Source organism: Lissotriton helveticus, chromosome 6 (genome assembly GCF_964261635.1).
Source record: "Lissotriton helveticus chromosome 6, aLisHel1.1, whole genome shotgun sequence".
NCBI lineage: Eukaryota > Metazoa > Chordata > Amphibia > Caudata > Salamandridae > Lissotriton > Lissotriton helveticus.
This window is the reverse complement of record NC_136067.1, coordinates 497,368,397-497,388,461: the sequence shown is the minus strand read 5'-3', so window position 1 is coordinate 497,388,461 and position 20,065 is coordinate 497,368,397. Positions and strand designations below refer to the sequence as shown.

Below are 20,065 nucleotides of genomic sequence, written 5' to 3'. Positions count from 1 at the left end.
ACGCTATACCTCTGTGTGCTCTTGCCCTGACATCTACCTCTCCTACCCAGGTTACTCTACCCACAGTCAGAAGATCCACCCTCCCCTTGTTTCCCTTCTAGACTATGGTCACTTTCTCCTGAGCTCGTTCCAGGCCAGTGTCAGACCCTTTTCCCCCACAAAGAGGGGCCCCATCCCCCCAGCGGTCACTGTGGTCCGGACCAAAGAGGTGCCCATCAGTAGTCAAAGCTTCCTGTAGTCCCTTGCTAAACTTCCTGGCACACCCCTCATTAGGCACTGCCAGCTGAATGATCCTTACCACAACCAACCTGGGAGCAACCCTGTGCTCCACCGCCTTAACAGTCATATTTGCCCCCGTTCCTCACCTGCAGCCCTTACAAGGCTCCAGCACCACTTGCAATCCATTCCACCGCCTCCTGCTTCCTCAGACCCTGTTCGAATTCCATATTATTGTTAAAAAACATCGATCTAGGGGAGTGAGGCTACAACAGGACTTGCCAATGGTTCTCTGAAAAAAATGGGGCCACAAAAGAAACCACCAGACCTATTGCATGATACTGCAAAGTTCTTGTCCTGACCATGACTTGAACCAGGGCAGACTAGGTCTGCTCGACCACCTTCTAATGACTGGACACATACTACCTCTTCCGTAACTCCTTGCCCAGTACTGGTCTGCCCCGGGACTGGCATCACTGTTCTTCCTATAAGCACCAGAAGGGGGCGCAGTAGCAGCCACCCTCTTCCCCTCTTCCCGCCTACCCCCAATCCTACTCCGAGTCGACCACACTTCTCCCATGCTTGGGGGACAATGTACATGCAAAAGTCGCTACAGAAGCAACTGCTGAGGACCAGCGGCGTAGGTGGGTGCAAATCCCCTTGACCACCCCTGAGCCGCTTCTAAAAGTGCAAATGCGTACTGAATTTTAAATTCAGAAGCCGTCAATTCGCCCTTTAATCCAAAAATTGTTTCCTTCCATTGGTTTGATTAAGGCAGTATAACGCCAAAAAATTAGAAGAATTGCCACTTTTTGCAAAAAAGTTGGCTTTCAATAACTGCATCACAAATTCAGGAGCTCTACAAAAGTGTGCTCGACACCGCAGGTGCGAACGCTAAGTGAGTGGCCTTACAATTGCCGCGTTACCGCTTTGTTTCCTCCAATTCCTTCCAATTACCCCGAGCACGGAGCCCAGAGCGCGGACTACACTCAAGGCCCTGATCAACATGAAGGCTGAATGCTACTTCATTTATTTCCATATCATGACCTCGTGATGGACACACCATGTCTTAGGAAGGCGGATTATTTTCTCAGGCCACAGTGGACAGTGTAGCAACAATAACTGAAGGGCATGTCATTCCTCAGAACGGGTACGATCAGGTCTCTAAAGAAATGAATGACCTGCGCATCAAATGCAAACACAGTTTTTCTTCAACAAAGAAAAATGTCCTGTGAATTTGCCTGGGGTAAATTTGTAGCCCAAATATTAAAATTTCGTCATAGAGCCACAACGAAACTCTGCAACCTGCTTCAGTCATATGAGGAGTAGCTAAAACACAATGTTAGGGAAATGTGAATAGCAACTACATTGTGCAAATTAGGAGGTATTCAAGCTAATTAGACAACTTCTGCTCTTAGCCAGGAAAAATACGTGTTTGTCTGAAAATCAAGATGTAACTAAGCACAAGAGGCACCAATGCAAATTTGTTTCAAGGAACACCTATGCTTTACCTTCAATTACTTCAAGCAAAACCAGTCCTAGCTCAACAGAACTGCTGTTAAACAATACTTTCTCCGACAGACTGAAACTCTTTCATGCCAATGTTTTTACATTAAACACAAAAATGTGATGGGAGGATGCTTTCGCTAAGTCTAACCACTGGCAAATGACTTGGGGTAGTATTATAACCCATCCTTCTTTTGCTCACCACCCAACTCAATTTCGACACAGCCATATGCAAATGAGTCTTAAGCCTTCTCCAATAGGAAAAGTCCAGCCCGAACTACCAGGCCAGGTCCTTCCTGAACCGTAACACATGCCCCACTGTATCCCAGGCACACAGCGTCACTAGAACCAAGTTACACCTGGCTGATGAGGCCTAACAATGGCAGAATCTGTCCTCCGTTGCTTTTGTTCCAGTTCAGGAAGAACTTCGCCTGGTAGTTTGTGCTGGACTGTTCTCACTGGAGCAGGGTCAAGACTGATTTGCACATGGCTGGAGCCAAACTGAGGGGGCATGGTGTACAAAATAACAATGGACTCTGATGCGGTCCCCAGTAATTACCAGTGGTTGAGATTATCCATCACTTGTTTTAATGTTTGAACATTGCCCAGTGATATCAGCCTGTGTCTGACAAATTCACACTCAAAGATAATGTATGATCAAATAATAAACGTACACCAACTTTGCCACCCCTGTAACTAAATGTAATGTCCTCCTCAAAGAACATCAGGTTCATTGGACTAGACCTAGGAGCCATGCTTCTCATTGTTGATTATTCTTGGATAGACAAATTCATACACTTTAAAGAAATATATATATTTTTATAAAGTTTCACGTATAATAACATTTGGAATGTACAATTAACACTTCAATTACGGCCTTCATACATAGCTCTTGGTATGCTTCACAACAAACTATTAACTTCTTTACTCCGAGTTCATCTCCCCTTCATTAATGGCCATCCTTACAACTCAATATCCCATTGCTTGCGGGAAATAGCATCTGAACATCTGGATGCCTCCTGATGGCCTCCTTATTCCCCACAAAGAGGTGCAGCGTAAGCTCACTCTTTCTTTGGTAGTCGAGGGCAGACTGCTTTCACCAGATGGACCACACCAAATGCTCCTCAAAATCATCCCAAAGAGGTCAGGTACCTCTAATAGACGCATTTATTAACTCTTGGAGCTGAGGGCCTCCAGCGTGGTATCCCATGCATTCAGATACCGGAGGGCTGCAGTACCAAAGCTGCACAGCAGACAAAACACGAACCACTGTTGTCTATTTCAGCATTTCGTTCTGCGAATCTCTAAGACTTACGGCCTTCCAGGCTTCTATCTGTCGTAACACCAAATGAAAGCCCAGATCTACAAACCTATTCATCATTCCAACAGTATTGGGGCTAATACAGGTAAATGCATACACTTGAAACAAGTTTCAAACTATATAATAATCGTGCCAAGATTTGGAAAGCACGCCGATGAGTACACAAGCGTCTCAAAGTCTACTTACAGAAGGGTTGGCTATTTTTTAGCATAAACTATATCAAGCTGTATCTGTTTTGTTATAACCCACTATTATCTGTAATTACTGTTTGCGTTAGTAATCATATTATTTGTGGTAAGCACTATTTTTCAAGATGAGGTGTGGCTCCACTGACACTAATGTGGTTTATTAAAGTAAAGCACAGAAGACGAACATACCGACAGATACAGCGCCAGAGTGTCCAAAGCTCTGAAATAAATTGCACTGGCCAAATACCTCACGGTTTGACATAAAAAGTCAGCCACGTGTCAAACTCTTACAAGATGTTGTCCAGAGACTTTTGTTTGTGCCACTGATTTGGAATATGCTAAACTATTTTCCTGTCCAAGGTACCGGATGCTTCAGAAACCTATTTGTCATGTAAAATATCCACAGGTCCCGATATGTGCCAATGCGAGAAGTGTGGCTCAGTGGTTAGAGGCGGCAGACCCGGAAGCTGAGATCGGCCGTGGACCAGGGTTCAATTCCCCGCCTCGGCGGGTCTCGGGCTCTAAAAATTCCACGGACTCGATAATTCTCGCTCCGATGCCTACTCGACTCACGGGGTCACACTCTGCGACTCTGGGCAATAGCTTGCTTAATCTCCACTACGGCCCCTCGCGGCGGGATGCCTGGCTTTCACCTTGTGGATACCCTGCAGGGGTATCTCACAGGGGAATACCAGGACGGGTTCCCTAAGCAAGCGCTTAGATACCGTGTCGGTGATTTGCGCTATATAAATACATGTACATTTACATTTACACTTAGGTGATAAATTTATGGCAGCATTCTCATTATATCGGTGTTCTGATAAGTCTCTTTAATAATGTCAGGGCTCATAATATATCGGGCTCCGATTCTGCCACGTTTCCATAAATCTACGTACAACGGCTGAAGTAGGTGGAACGCATAAGTCCAGGATGGGAATGCCCTGTGAGTCTCTGCACACTTCCAATTTGACTTCTTTAAAGGTATTCACCAACTCCTCTCCAATCTCTTCTCGCACTACAAAATTGGAAATCTCTTTTTGACAAAGGCAGGCGTAAAACGTTTTGCAGGTAGGGAAATCAAGCAGGTGTAAAAAAGTAAATTTTGTAATCAGCAGATCTTTGCTTGAGAAAATGTATGTATATACTTGCTCAGGCGTAAGGGGAGCTCACAAACGTTTGCTAGGAGAATGATTTTGAGGCCAACACTTCTGCAAACTCTTATGAATTTTCCTGAAAGTCCTACATCTTCACCTGTGCAAGGACATATACCTGCAGGTGCACTTCTGTGACTTTCTTTTAAGAATCGGGTCCATCATTTATTTTCACCTTACCATAATAATGTTACAGTGATTCGCCAGCATTAATCTTTTTCCAATGTTTTATAACGCATCAAATATGTTTTATTAACATACGTCAGAGAAATTGTGTTTGAAGTTGCACAATAGTTCAGCAACACTTTTTTCAGACTATTTTTTTAGTAACATTTATTTGAAAGCAAACAATCACCAATTTTGTTTTCAAACTTCTCCATGTATTTGCACATAAGTAGAGAGCATCCTGAGAACATTATAGAGATCCTGAAATGTTAATATTGCAAACCTGCACATTTTTTTTAATACTTGAACCATTGTCAGTAATGTAAGCTAAGCCCACAGCTCGCTGAAATTCTTCAGAGTGCACAACCTAATAGTAAAGGCTTTGCATAAACGAATCATATATACAAGTTTGAACAACTTATACAAAGGATACAAACCTTTCCTTTGTGGCTAACAATCTTCTTTCACAGAACCATTTTGAGGTACTGTAAACTAGTAGCCAAATGGACTGTACTGCAGGGAGTTGGATCTACTTGTCCAGTGAATAAAATAAACATGAAAACTTTTTGCCCTTGACCACAAAAATATGCCGCGGAGAAGTAGGAATACTAAACTCCTGATAGAAGTAAAACCTATTTTAACCTGGTGAATTTCTGATCGCACTAGTCTGCCCTTCATAGAAAAAAATTCTCATCTGAGTCTAGAATTTTATTTTATTTTGGATTCAATGCAGATCCCTGTTATGCGAAGTCTCATAATCTCAATTGTGTGGATCAGAAAAATTGACTAGAAAACAACAATCATGCTACCCCAAATAGTCAGAAAAGAATACTAGATTGCAGTCTCAATCACAACTCTCTGAACAACCTTCGGAGATCATAGAATTCAGAGTTAGGATTCATGTACGGTTAGTGATGATGCGCATTATGTCAACAAAGCCTTCCGTTGTAGCAGCTGTGTCAGCTTGAGCATTTGTCTTGGCACCCCAGGTGTCAGTTGCTGCAGCCCAAGTCTTTGTGGTGGACACCAGATCTTCCACCCACTTACTTCAGATTCCTGACCCTTCTCTTAAGTCTAGCCATGGTATATTTGACCATCCCACCCAAACAAACTCCAGTTACATTCCTACCTCACATCCCCAGCCCCACATCTCATGTATTAACTTTTGGTTTGATCATTCACCCTTCTGGCACCATATCATTAGAGTCCTGTACCTCACTACAAGTGTGCCAATTCAGACTATTCCAGGTCCCAACAACTATAAGAACGGCTTGGACGACATTTATAAGTCATTTCTGATGTACCTTGAATTCATAAACAACTGTTGTTGTGCCCTTCTCGAAATTGCACAAACAGCGCCACCATGTGGCACACTTTCATAAGTGCCAGGTTTGACAATTACGAGCCGGTGCGGAGCACAGGAAACCACTGGCTCAAATTAGGCACGGACTACCCCTCCTTCAAAGCTGTGCTCAAGTACTCCCTCCTCCAAGTGTCTAAGAACACAAGACTAAATCAGTCGCAGAGAAATCCTTAGGCATTTCTTTTTCAAATGTACCGCCTTGTTAGCTACCAACTCAGAACCCTTAAACCAAGCATGCTGCTTTTAGAATTCTTGTTACCTCACCCCGCTCGGTATGACATTATTGGATGCTGAGAAAGCTTTCGACCGAGTGGGGTGGGATTATCTCTGGTCAGTATTGACTGTTTTTGGCTTTAATGGCCAATTTGTAAGATGGATACGAGCCATATATGATAACCCTACAGTGAAAATTAGCTATGCAGGTATGATGTCTGCCACCTTTTCTATATACCGGGACACTCGGCAAGGGTGTCCTTTGTCACCCTTGCTGTTTGCGCTTTCAATTGAACCTTTTCTTTATGCTTTATAGCTACAGTCTCAAATAATTCCCTTTCAATTCAGCCCTCATTCCCTGAAAATTACAGCATATGCCGATGATATAGCTATCTATTCCACAGATGTGGTAGAGGCATTACAGGGATAACGGCAGAAGCAAATAAATTCGGAGCTGTGTCTGGATACAAACTAAACTTAAATAAAACACAAATAGTGGCAAACTATAAACCCGGGGTACCTATACAAGGGATTTGTAGGACCGCTACTTATTTGGGTGTTAAAATATCCTCTAAAATCAGTGAGGTAATTACATTTAATAATGATGCTTTAGTAAAATCAACTGTTCTTTTATTAAAAAAATGGCACAAGCTCCCTCTAAATATCATCAGTAGGATTAATTTGATTAAAATGAAGGTACTTCCTAAATGTCTTTATTTATTCCGGTCTATTCCACCATCTCTTAGTAATTCTTTTTTTAAGAAACTTGATGGGATCTTCAGTAGCTTTATCTGGGGATATCGAAAAGCTCGCAGGTCTATGGGTTTACTGAAGCATTCTGTAGATAAAGGTGGGCTTAATTTTCCGGACTTTAAATTATATTTTTTGGCAACTTTTTTGGGTCGTCTTCGTAGTTTATTTAATATGGATAATCAACTTTATTTTAATATATTCATGTTAAATTCTGATTAATGTTTTTATTAAGAGTCAATGACCCCAATTACTTCAAAAGGGTGAAATTTAAGACTGCTAGAGATACTGTTAAGATTTGGTTTAATATTTTGACAATATGTAATAACTCTTTTTTTCATCCGAAACTTTTGTTATGGGGAAACCCGGGACTTGCTGTGATTTTTCATGATGGCCCGGGAAATATTTGATCCGTTTATGGAATTAAAACTTATGGGGATCTTTATGGTATCCATGGCTTTCTGGACTTTGAGACACTCAAAATTGTATATAAGCTGACAAGCTATGAGATTTAAATACATGCAAATTCATGACTATCTTATACGCAAGATGATAGTTCGGGAAATCGTGGAGTCAGACATATGGAATTGTTGTTATTCACCTAAGCAGAAACATTCAATCAGTGAGGGCTACAAATGTCTAAATTCTTATCAAATTAATGACTGTTTTAAAATCGCTGAGAAATGGAGCTTAACGCCGGGGTCTAATATTACTTCAAGTAAGATTGCTGCTTCTTTATGGAATATCAATAATCTTGTGCAGTCTTCAAGTTTAAGATTGCAGCAATTTAAGACTACATGTATGCTTTATCATACTCCAGAAAGGATTTCTAAGTGGTCTACAAATAATCTTTATAGTGATCGGACTCAATCCCCAAATGCGATCTTGGGGCGGAAGATCTGGAGCATATACTATTTTCTTTCCCGGCACTGACCGAGTTTTGGTCAGATCTGGACAAGATTTTGAAACACAAACTTGTCAGACCACCTTTACTTACAGCTTTAACAGTATTATTAGACATACATCCAGTCACTTCTCCTCAGAAAGATCTAGTTACTATTTTATTGTCATGCGCTAAACTGACTGTTGCCCGAGCATGGATCTCCCTGAAGTCTCCCCATATTATGGAATGGTGGTCATTGGTTAACGAAATATACACTATGGAGCATGCTCTAGTAAGAATGAGAGGTGTTCGTTCACTAGTGAAATGTGATAAAATATGGGGCACTTTTATATACATTTTGCTACTGGATTGTAAATTAATAGGGTAAAATATCCCTTTTCTTTTTGCTTTTGTTTCAGGCAATTCTGATTATCTGATGTATTATTTATTATCTTGGCTTTATCCCGCAACGTTCACTGTTACCTTATTATGTTTTGATATAATATAGTATTGATATGTACAGAAATCCCTCCCATTCTGCCAATTGTTATGTATCTCTCTCTCCTTGGTAAATTTTGCTATGATAAAACCTTTATCTTTTATCGTGCTGTTAATAAAAAAAAATGTTTTAAAAAGAATTCTTGTTACCATTTTATTCTGATGTAATGCTGTTTTCAAACCAATGAACTGCATTTCCGGAAACCTGTCAAATTTTACAAAGCAATACCGATATCTAGTTTATGTGATTCTAACATCTTAACTATACTAATTAGAAGCTCACAGATCAGTCAAGATCTCACGGTTGTCAGATAGGTGTCAATTTGAATCAGCAAGTTAATAAAGGATAAATTAGATTAGCATGATTAAAGTGGTGCACAGCGGAGATATTTCTTGGCTGCATAGTTGAGTTGGTGGATGCCTTCTGAAAGACAATATATATATATATATATATATATATAATATATATATATATATATATATATATACACATAATATATATATGTATATATATATACATATACAGGCATTTCAGGATGAGAGCGAAAAGAGGCTGCTACTGATATACACTTAGCTGTAAAGCACAAGGAAGTATAATGTAAAAACCACCTTTAATGAACCACAAAAGAGCTTCCTTAAACAGATTGCACAAGCGTTACAGTGCTGGTAGTATTCCAAACAATTTCAGATCACTTACTTCCCAATGTTGTCAGGGAGCACATGCAGCGAGATGTCATTCAGGGAGAGTGATGTCAGACTCTGCAACTCTGGAAAGCTATTGGGCAACCTATGGAGATATCAATACAGTTAATCTTGATCTCGTACAACTATTTAAACCTTGTGCTATAATATAAAATCTATAACAATTATTAATGTTGGTATGATCTAGCCATAATTAAACTAAACGGTCATCACGGCATAATCTCAACTAACAGCCACAGAATAAGATTATTTCCACGTAAATTTAAATAATTCTCAATTCACAAGTTCTGCCTATCCAGCCAACTAGTGAGAGGGTCAGAAAAGTATTTTTTTTACATTTGCTTCTGCGAGTTGTCAGCGACTACTGTGATACTGTTGCATGACACCGAGGACAGCTCCATAAATTCCATCACAACAGTGCCATCCTAAGTTTCGTTTTTTGTATCTTATTGTGAATGTGTATTTTTATGCACGCATGAATGCACGTGCATCTGCGTAGACAATGCACCTGCATGTGAGTAGACAAAGTTAATGTCAACCTTTTGGTAAGGTTTGGTGTGAATCTGTAACCATCCAGGTTGCAAAATAACTACATCCATTATAAATTCACCTGCTGTTGAAATGGTAGTAAACAGTTTTCTATGCGCCTGGGGACTTAGAAATCAAATCTTAAAAGGCAAATCAGTTCTGAGGACATTCCTAAGCAAATAATTTCCTGCCAGAGAACCTTTCTAAACCTATGCTGTAGAGCAATGTGAAAATCTGATTAGATGTCCTATGTTGCAGCTTCCAAAATGTCGTTATGGAATACTTGCACTAAAAACTACTGTCGAACTGTTTTGAACAATTGTTTGCCTGATCAGTGATATCATAATTGTAAGCACAAAAGGCGATATAATTTATTTTTTCTCAAGCGTCACAAAAATAGGTTGTCCTCCTGAATGCTTTTGTCTGGTTAATACATCCCCTCTCTTCTAAAATCCAGCGGGTTTAAGGATCTTCTGTATTACACTGAGGATTTTGAGAAAATTGTTATTTTAACTGTGTGACTAGCATGAAAGTCCGACACCACCTTGGGCACGATCGTTGGGAGTAGATCATTGTGAAATAAACGGTTCCTTAATCTCAGAGTAGATGTGGCAGTGGTCAGAGATAGTACAGTCCAGGCTAGTTACTCAATATATTTTTCATGCCGCAGCTAAAAAAGAGACCTTAAAATATATACAGCGCAAACATAAGATCTTCTGTTGTTACTGCTGCTCTAGAGGATGTCCTTATTCTCTTCAAACCTTCACGAGACACTCTTATTACTGATAGTGTGGACAGAGCTCTTCAGTACACTGCCAAAGCCACCAGATACATTCTCACCGAAGCACAGAACAGAACACTTTGCATTAAATGAGGCAGGCATATTACAATGTATACAATGAGGATGCTATGGATTATGCCATTGTTGATGCACTCCATTGTCTGACTCATTTTCAAGGGTAACACGACCTAGGCATCATTCTCTCCCTAAGAACTCGCATGCATGTGTGCATGCCTGTGATTAATTCTGTAGGACAAGCATGATGACCTCAGCCATCATGCTGGTAAATTCAAGGGACTGGGGTTCATGTGTGTGCTTCTTTTGTTCTATTGTTACCATACTAGAGGTGGCATGTAGCTCCCTGTGGACTTTTAATACCATCTGTGTTCCTTTAGTCTCATGTCTTTCACGTCAATGTAGGGTTTATCACCATCCTTGTCACAGAAATAGGGATCATTTGGTATGAGAGGTAGTGGTGGTAATGTGTATGTAAAAATTGTGAACCAACAAGGTATTCTCCTAGATCTCTTCTCTGCGTGACAGATTAAGTTGAGGTATCTTGGCATTTAGTTTTCTCTTGTGGAGAACAGAAGTAGGGCTGGGTAATCCCAGTGCATTAAAAAGGTGCCTATAAACCAGTCTCTAAAACCTTTCCTGAAAAATTAGGTACTCAAGACTGATATGTCATTTTCTACTCCTGGAATGTGTTTTGTAATAAGCAGTAGTCATCTCTTTATGCCCAAATGACACATCTGTTCTGATCACATTGTTTGAGGTTGTTCCAAAACAGCAAGCCAGAATAAATCCCGCTGTCTGCAACTCTAATACAATTACACGCAACATTGGCTCTCCTCTTGCCAGTATGATGTGGGAAGATAGTTCATGGATGGAGTTCTCCATCCTGTCCAAGTTGTATCTGTTGTGAAGGTTGAGTGGAGTTGTAGTTCTGAAAAATCCCTTCCTTGTGCAGGATGGTATTACACCATAATAAGAACTTCGTTTTCACCTTTGTTACAACCACTAGAGCTTCAGTATCATTTGCTGTGGGACCTAGTATGTGGAGCAACTTCTGCAGTGATCTCACACATTGGAACAAGACAGAAGGCCATAATAAATGAATGATGTGAATGAATGTCGGAATTTGTAAAGCGCACAGCTACCTCCACCGGAGGTGTCCCGGCGCTGTCCGTATACCGCTTAGGAACCCTTCCTGGCTTTCCTGGGAAATGTCCACTCCAGGGCACCCCCCAGGTGCAGCCAGGCATGGCAGGCATACCCATTTCATCGTATCACTCACTATCAGGATGATGTCTCAAAGGAAAGTGTTCTTCATAATTCAACATGCATGCCTTTGACTCCTCTGATTCAATATTAGCACCTATAAATGCATGTTATAAATGGGTCCTAAAGGTAACCTATCATTGTTTTTATTCGAGTTTAAACTGGTGCTATTAGTTTAAACCAGGGTCAACATTGCCGAGATTAGATTAGATTACATTATATTGTAATGTTTCCACATTTGCACAAAATCATCTTGCTGGAAGTCTGAATTTTCTACTTCATATCCACTTGGTTAGTGGTCTTAAACGTTTGGGAAGAGTCTTATATCTTTTGAGTATACGGGGAAGTGGACGGAATACACTCCTGGGACCGTATTATGGAAAGTGCCCTGGGGGTGCAACATGCACGTGCGCCCCAGAGCACTTTGGTATGGCAGAAAGGAGGGCAGACACTTGCACAGACCTTTCTGTAATACAAGCAGCGCTGGCGCACATATAGCGCTACCGATATCATCAGAGGGTGTTTCCATATTCGAATGGGAGCGTGGCCCGATGCAAATGAGGGAATCCCTTTGCCTCTGCACCAGTGTCGTATTATAGATGTGGGCGCAGAGGCAAAGAAGCTATCAGGAGGCGCATTGACAGTGCGCCACCTGATGGCAGCCCTCTGAAGGGGGAAAAGGAGGTCCTGTGCACATCCCAAGACATCCCCTTGCATGTTGGTGCATTCACGCACTGCACTCACCTGCAAGGGGATCTCTCTACCCTCTTAAAAGTGCATGTGGGTTGTCTCCTGCACAGTGAAACACGAAGCAGCTGCTTCATAGCCGCTCCCCAGGGCAGCACATTTAATGTAATAGGGCACACCTTCCCTGTCTGCGCCCGGAGCAGCTGTTTTAAGGTGTGTCGTGGCGTAAACAGGAAAATTGTGTCCTATGTATATAATAGGACCCCAGGAATCCTTTCTACCACAAGGGCTAACTTCATTGCACGTTCAGCAACAATCTTCTTAATGTTTCAGAACAAGTCACAAGTGTTTCACCTCGAATTTCTTCCTGTGGGGTGGTATTAAAATGTGTGGTCTGCTCGTGAACGTTACATAGAACCCCTAAGTTTCTATGTACTTCGCACTCAAGTTCAATAATGGTCATTCCTATAATAAAACTTGAGTCTCTCACAAAATCAGAGCGCTAATGGGTAAGTAACATTGCATTGATTGAGTCCTTTTTGCTAAGGCGGTCCCAAAGGGTCCAACTGGGTGAACAGATTTCAAATAGTGGTGCGCTTACCTGTGGGGTCCCCCAGGGCTCAGCCCTATCCCCTCTCCTCTTTAATGTGTATCTCCAGCCATTAGTGGCAGCCTTAGCCTCTATGGACTGTCAAGTTGTCAATTATGCGGATGATGCTCAACTGATTCTGCAGATTAACAACTCTCCGCAGGCCCTCCCTCATGTACAAAACATTCTTAGATACACTGACTCGGATGACAAGCAGCTCAGGACAATACAGAGGTCCTTGTAATCTCCTCTAAAGGTAACCCCTGGAATGACCTTTTTGGCCTCAAGAGCTCGGCACCGCCCCTACGCCCTTCCCATGGTAAAGAGCCTGGGCATTAAGATCGATGCCAACCTCTCCCTGACCAATCAAGTTGCCACTGTGGTAGGCACCAGCCTGGGCCTAATGAGACAGCTGCGGAAACTTGCCCCTTTGCTCTCGCACACTACTCTACAGATGATTGTGTCGGTCACAATTGTATCCAGGTTGGACAATGGCAATGCCTTGTACATTGGCCTCCCTGAGAAACTAATCAGCAAGCTGCAGGTGACCATGAACTATGCAGCTAGGCTGATTTTTAGACTCCCTTGAAGGGCCCATGCCACCCCTCTGTTGCACAGGCTCCTGGTCAAGCAGCGAGCAAAGTTCAAGGGCCTCTGCATTGCCCACAAAGCTGTATATGGTCAGGCTCCTGGCTACATCAAGGAACGGCTGGTGAATTATGCGCCGGGAAGCATACTTCGCTCGTCCGAGGCAGGTACTCTGGCTCATTCTCAGGCCAAAATTGCATCTAAAGGTGGCAGAGCTTTCTCTGTCCTAATTCCCAAACACTGGAACAAACTGCCTGAGAACCTCCATAAGGAACCCGACCTCCTCCCCTTCAGGAAATGTCTCAAAACTCTTTTGTTTAGGGAGGCTCTGGAGACAGTTTAACACATCTCTTTGGTGCTCATCTGGGATGGAGAGGGTATGTGAGTTCTCTCTCCAAGCGCTAAGAGACCTGCAGGTAATTACGCGCTATATAAACTATAGTTAACATAACATAACATAGTATTAATGATTGCTATATGGACCCTCCTGCTCTTCAGTGTATGTCTAGTGCCATGTCAATGTAGTTGTGGCTGTTCCTTTCAATAGCGATTGCTGGTTTTGAGTCTCCTGGAAATAGAAAGGACTATTTTTGGCCTCTGGGCATTTGGCACAGCACTAAGATTTTGGTTTGGACTTGTGGCTGTGAGTGTCCCTAGTTCTCTCGCCGAGCCTGCTTGCTTTCTTTAAGCTCTCACCAGGGTCTGATTAGGGAGCACAGTTTTTCCATCAAATGATAAATTCTCTATTGGTGTCAACATCGCTATGCCGCTTAGCTTACCGGTGTCTGCCTTTGACAAGCCGGTCTTGATATTGGTGTGGGAGTTGTATGCCCCTCTTGCACAATAGCCTTTGCTCTAAAGTTATGTGATTGAGAAAGATGATGCACTATTTTAACATGTGATCCAACGGACTGTACTGCCTTGTGTCCCAGTTAGGCCTAGTAGGAAACATTGCCATTTTTACATGTTGCCTTCACTTTTAACATTGACTTTTGCCCCACATTTGGGACACTCTGGGTTAGTTTCCTAGAAACACCAACATTGCACAGACTAATCAACTACGCAAGAAAACGATATATTGACTTGGAATCATGTACAAGGCCCACAAGTACGTTGTACAAATGTGTATGTTATTTACGTCCATATGGCGACACAGCTTTCTGTAGCATACAAACAATGGCAACCTGATCACAATCTCGGCCCAAGGCAAGGTAGCTTTTTCTATAAATAACCATCTGTTTCTGGGTATAGTCAGAGGAGGCACTTCTGCTGACTTCCAGGGGTCTATACATGCTGAAGCTTTCGCCAAGCAGCTGACTGACATCTCCGTGAGGGGTGTCCAGCTTGTGACCAACACGAGGTCCTACATTCTTCTTCACCAGGTTATAGGGTTGGATCATCCAGTAAGGGGATTCTTGGCAGAACATACACATACACCACAGACACGTAGGTTAGGGTCTGCTTAGTAGGAGTACACGTTAATTTATATGCTTGCATATATACACTGTTTCAGCACTATGGTGGAACTTTTTACTCTGTTTACTGTCCTGACACTTATTATAACCTTAATCTGCTTCTGTGTATTGATCATTGCAGCACATATATTCTTTACAAGATTCACTTTGGGCCATCGAATATTCCACTGATGTATCGATTGTTCTTTCGTATAAAATGCCAATAAAATGTTAAAAATAAAATAAAAGTATCACTTTGGTTCAATAAACATTGAAAACGTCCCTCTGTGTATTCTTTGTATATTTCTCTGAGCAAACGAGAGCACAAGTGTATGTGCGAAAGATTTAAGGTCTGTCACAATAGTTGTTGAGGGGAACAAGGTTGTCATGTTCAGTAGTTGCTAGAACTGTTCGCTCCCTGTCTGGGTTTAGGGGGGCTTATGAGGGCACATGAGCTACCTGGTCTAAGGGACAGCATATCCTGCAGGATGCACAGAATCAGTTTGGTACCGTCCTAAAGTTTATCGTCCCCAAAAGTGCAGTTCCTACTGATTAATGGAAACTACACGACATGGCGCCACCAGAGGTGGCTGGGTTCTTATTTTGTGTGAATCAACCGAGTAGTTCAATCATGCCTTCTCAGAGACCCCTACGCACATTCTAACCAGAGACGTCAATGGTGGTAGGGAATATCCTCCTCAGCTGAGTAGGTATACTCTATGTATTGGCTGTTCAAGCTTGAAGGGATCTAATTCCCAATGTGTTAGCGTAAACCAGAAATTCATTTCTGCATGCATGTCGCAAAACAACGCTGAGAATTGCATATATGCCGTTACTCAGAAACCACAACAAAATGGTCTCACACTAAATGGTGGGGACGTTACCTTCGCGGTGGAGGCACGAAAAGCATATACAACAGAAGTACTTTTTTCTTCAGTTACATTCCCAGCTGCAGATGCTGTAACATGAGTATTTCACACGTACACTGAGAATGAAATGGCAGATGAATACACACCATATGAACCAAGATCAAGTTAATTGGTTTAAAGGTCCCATCCAATACACTATAGAAAATTTTAGACCGGGACCACTAAGCAATGAGGGGGTGACATGGCCAGTTCTAGCCGGATACACACCGCATCCAGGTATTAATAATTTGACTTTATACAATAATCTAGTAACAAAATACAGAAGCATTACAGAGTTAATGATGCGAACATTACCATCTCCTGCGCGGACTGTTCAAGCTGCACCACCACAATTGCCTGCACTAGGCATTAGCCCAGAAACACTGAATGCAGTTGTGGGAAAGGTTCCCACCAAGAGAGAAGAAATTCCACTTTAGATTGTACATAAAACAAATCAGCTTGAAGCAGTATTTCCCCATACGAGAATATTGACAATTTGGTTGCCGATCGGGATGGCTCCCCCTGTAGAAGACTGGGCAACTTGGGGTAAGGTCTTTGCTGCAGCATATACTGGAACACGTTATATCCCTTCTCTGGCTTTTCTGCCTAAAGTGCTGAAACAGATCCAGAATGAGTACGGGCAGTACCTGCTGCCATACCTAGGTATGAAACTGATGGGCATCTTTACCGCAGTATCTACTATAATGTTGAGTAACATTAAAGGGGAAACAGCAGCGCTAGCTATACGTCAGCGCTTGAGGGATTTGACTCCGGACAGCAGGAGTGTAAAATACATAAAATTATCAAAGAAATCTATGCTACGCTTGGTGCAGATAGTTTGGGAGTAAAACCAGGGAAACCACAGCTGAGAAGTAATTCTGAAAAGGATAACTCTCAACAAGCACCTGACTGATTGTTAAAGAAGAAGTGGGACAGTAAGAAAAACAAAGATAAAACAAAATCACAAGTGGGTATCCAGCACAGGAAACCACAGAGAAATGTTGTAACTTGCGGAACCGAGATAATGTGAAACCGCCTTTTTTTTTTTTGTCCTCATTCCACCAAAAGCTGTGCAAATAAACTTTCTCAACCCATTCCGTCGTAGGCGCCCAGGGCTGGCGTTCCTGCATTAGCCTGGGTTGACCCGCCCTGCCCCTTTATTCCAAGGCCTCGTGTAATCATAGGACTAGCAGGGCCTTAGACCAGCCTCATTTCTCTTCTCCATTCCATCAAGGGGTCCCACACCGTGCTATTTACATTTTGTGCCAAAACAGATTCTAACCGTGCAGTGCTCAAAGCCGCCCGAAACCAGCTTTCATATAAAGGTGGGCTAGCATCCTTCCATAGTTTGCATATCTCCCTATGCGCAATTATAATAAGACTAAAAAATAACGCCACTTGTGCCCCCCTTAACCACTTGGATGCTAGGGTATGTGGAGCAATTTACTGTATATTTCCATTGAAATGAATGGGCACTCCATGACGAGCTGAGCTCGTCATGAGCGTCCAAGGGGTAAATAAACTAAAAAGATCAGTGTCCATCCCAAAAACAACTCTGACTAAATTCAAGTTCAAGGTCCCTTGTACCTTAAAAATACCCTCCAGGGCCTTCTCAACCATAGACCAGAAGGGCCCGAGGAGAGGACAATCATAAAAAGCATGTATGTCATCTGCTTCCACTAGCCCACATCTTGAACAAGATGGAGGGGGGAGTCACAAACTTTGCGATCTTTTTTGGCGTATAGTAAAGCCTGTTAATGGTAAAATAATGGTTCTTCTTAAGGGAGGCTGATCTAACATATTTGTACAAGATATGGAGAGATCGATCATAAAGAGCAGCTGATGACTCTTCCAGCCTAGAGGAATTCCAGATTTGATACATTGGGGGGGCCTCAGATTCCTCCTCCTCCAACATTTTTCTATACCAAAGTCCCACTTCCTTCTTCATTGGACTTGGGGATTGGAGAGCGGGCTCGATAATCCAGTTCCCCCCTATGTTCTCTCTCTCAGCGGTAAACCAGGAACAGATCTGAACATACTTGAATCTGGAGAAGGAGTCCCCAACCTTCAGTCTCAAGACCTCCCATGGGAGAACCCCCTCTGATGTTACTATGTCTGACCATATTGTTATACCTGCTCTCTTGATGGGGAGAGAGAGAGACTATCGTCAAAACATGTCGGCAGACCCGGGGAATCCCAGATTGGGGCGAGATCTGAATAATACTTTATGCCCCATCTCCCCTTAACTCTAGACCATACTGAAAGTGCATGTTTCAATACCTTAAGTCGCACTTTTTTGTAAAATTTTGGCGCGCCAAATTTATAGAGGAAACCAGGCCTGCCACCCTCTTGTGCCACCATTGTATTCAATATCTGCCCCCAGTTGGAATCGTCGGGGCTAGTAAGGAGGCATCAAATGTTTTTCAGTTGAAAAGAAAAAGCATACCAAAGGATGTCAGGAAGCGCAAGGCCTCCCTTCATCAATCTTCTTTTTAACTTTTTCCATGAGATCCTTGAGTTTTTATTTGCCCAAATAAAGCTACCTATTTTCCCCTGGATTCTGGCCAAAGCTTTATGTGGAAAGGTCAGTGGTATCATATTAAAGAGGTACATCAGTTTCGGTAAAATTACCATTTTATACAAATTAACACGACCATAAATTGTAAGCTGGAGGTTCTGCCATCACAGCAAAAGGTGGTAGATATCCTTATCCTTCTTTATATTGGTCTGTGCTATGGTACTAAGGTCCAGTGTTATTATTATACCTAGGTATCTAAACTGGCTACTTCGAGCTTCCTCCCAATTATCTACCCCCCCAGCACATTATTTCAGTTTTTTGGATATTTATCATGTACCCAGAGTATTTACCAAAATCTTTCATTATCTCTTCCACTCTAGAAAAGACCTCGGCCGGATTGCTTGTATAGATTAACAAGTCATCAGCATATAATGCCACCTTACAGCTAAAATCTTCAGCAGTAAAGGGTGTAACCTATCATCCAACCGCAACGCTTGTGTCAGAGGCTCAATGTAGAGGTCGAATAGGAGGGGCGAGATGGGACACCCCTGCCTAGTTCCTCTCCTTACACTGAAGCGTGGTGTCAAAATGCCGTTTAATAATATTGCGGCGGATGCTCCCTCGTAGCATCCCGTCAGTGTCTGCATGAAGGTTGTACTGAAGCCCATCGTGCTCAGTACATCCCACATAAAGCCCCAGTTGACACGGTCGAAAGCCTTCGCAGCGTCGTAAGCAGCCACTGCCAAGGGTTCCGACCGCGTTTCCGCTAAATCTATGCTTCCGATCAACTGAAGTGTTAAATCATGTATACATCATCCAGGCACAAAACCCTTTTGATCAGAATTAATAAGTTGCGGAATAAGCTTTGCCAATCTCCCTGCCAAAACGATTGTGAAGATCTTGTAGTCCGCGTTTAGCAGGGAGATAGGCCTGAAAGAATCTGCCTTCAGGGGATCCTTTCCCGGTTTTCATATTAGCACAATTGTGGACTCCTTCCATGAGGGAGGTGTCCTGCCCACCGGACTGTAGACGTAGTTGAACAATTCACAAAGTCGTGGCACCAGAATATCCTGTAGTACTGTATACAGCTCTCCGGGGAGGGCGTCGGGGCCAGCGCTTTATTGTTCTTTATGTTTTTAACATACATGCCGATTTCTTCCTCAGTAAAGGGGCTGTTAAGGATATCTCGACCTTGATCTGTTAGTCTAGGCAGAGCCTTGCTCTCCAGCCACTGTAAGGTGTTGCCCGAGTCTGGTGAGGGCTCTTCCTCATCATATAGTTTAGAGAACAATAAGAGTAAATGCTTTTCCATATCCTCCTGATGGCATGATATGGTTCCCTGATCATCGATGATTAGGCTGTTTATATTATTTCTGACCCGGTCCGCTCTGATTTTACTGGCCAAGATAGCCCCTGCCTTTTCTCCGTATTTGTAGTTGTCCATTGCATGTGCAGCCCATTGTGCCTTCACTTTTGAATCCAGCAACCCACGATATTCCAGCCGCAGGCGTTCTAAGTCGTCTAAGACCTGTGGCAAGTTGTCAGTATTGACAGTGTGTCTTTTATTCTCTAACAAAGAGATTTTACCTTCCAGGTTTTTAAATTTCAACGCCTCCTCCTTACTGTTGGAACTAGTGAGGCTATGAATCTGACCTCTAACATAGGCCTTATATGCGTCCCAGACAAACTCAATAGAGGCAGAGCCAGCATTATCTGAGAAATAGTTATTAGTTGCGTTGATAAAGGCATCGACTATATCATGATTATGGAGTACG

General features: G+C 42.4%; 1 protein-coding gene across 1 annotated transcript in view; it reads right to left on the bottom strand.

The window, feature by feature from the left end:
- The window catches only part of LRRC1 (leucine rich repeat containing 1), a 538,119-nt gene that overhangs the window by 235,077 nt on the left and 282,977 nt on the right, over positions 1 to 20,065 (bottom strand). The window contains exon 4 of the mRNA XM_078647950.1: positions 8,952 to 9,041. Coding sequence (XP_078504076.1) covers positions 8,952 to 9,041 — 90 coding nt within the window. The remainder of the gene's footprint in view (positions 1 to 8,951; positions 9,042 to 20,065) is intronic.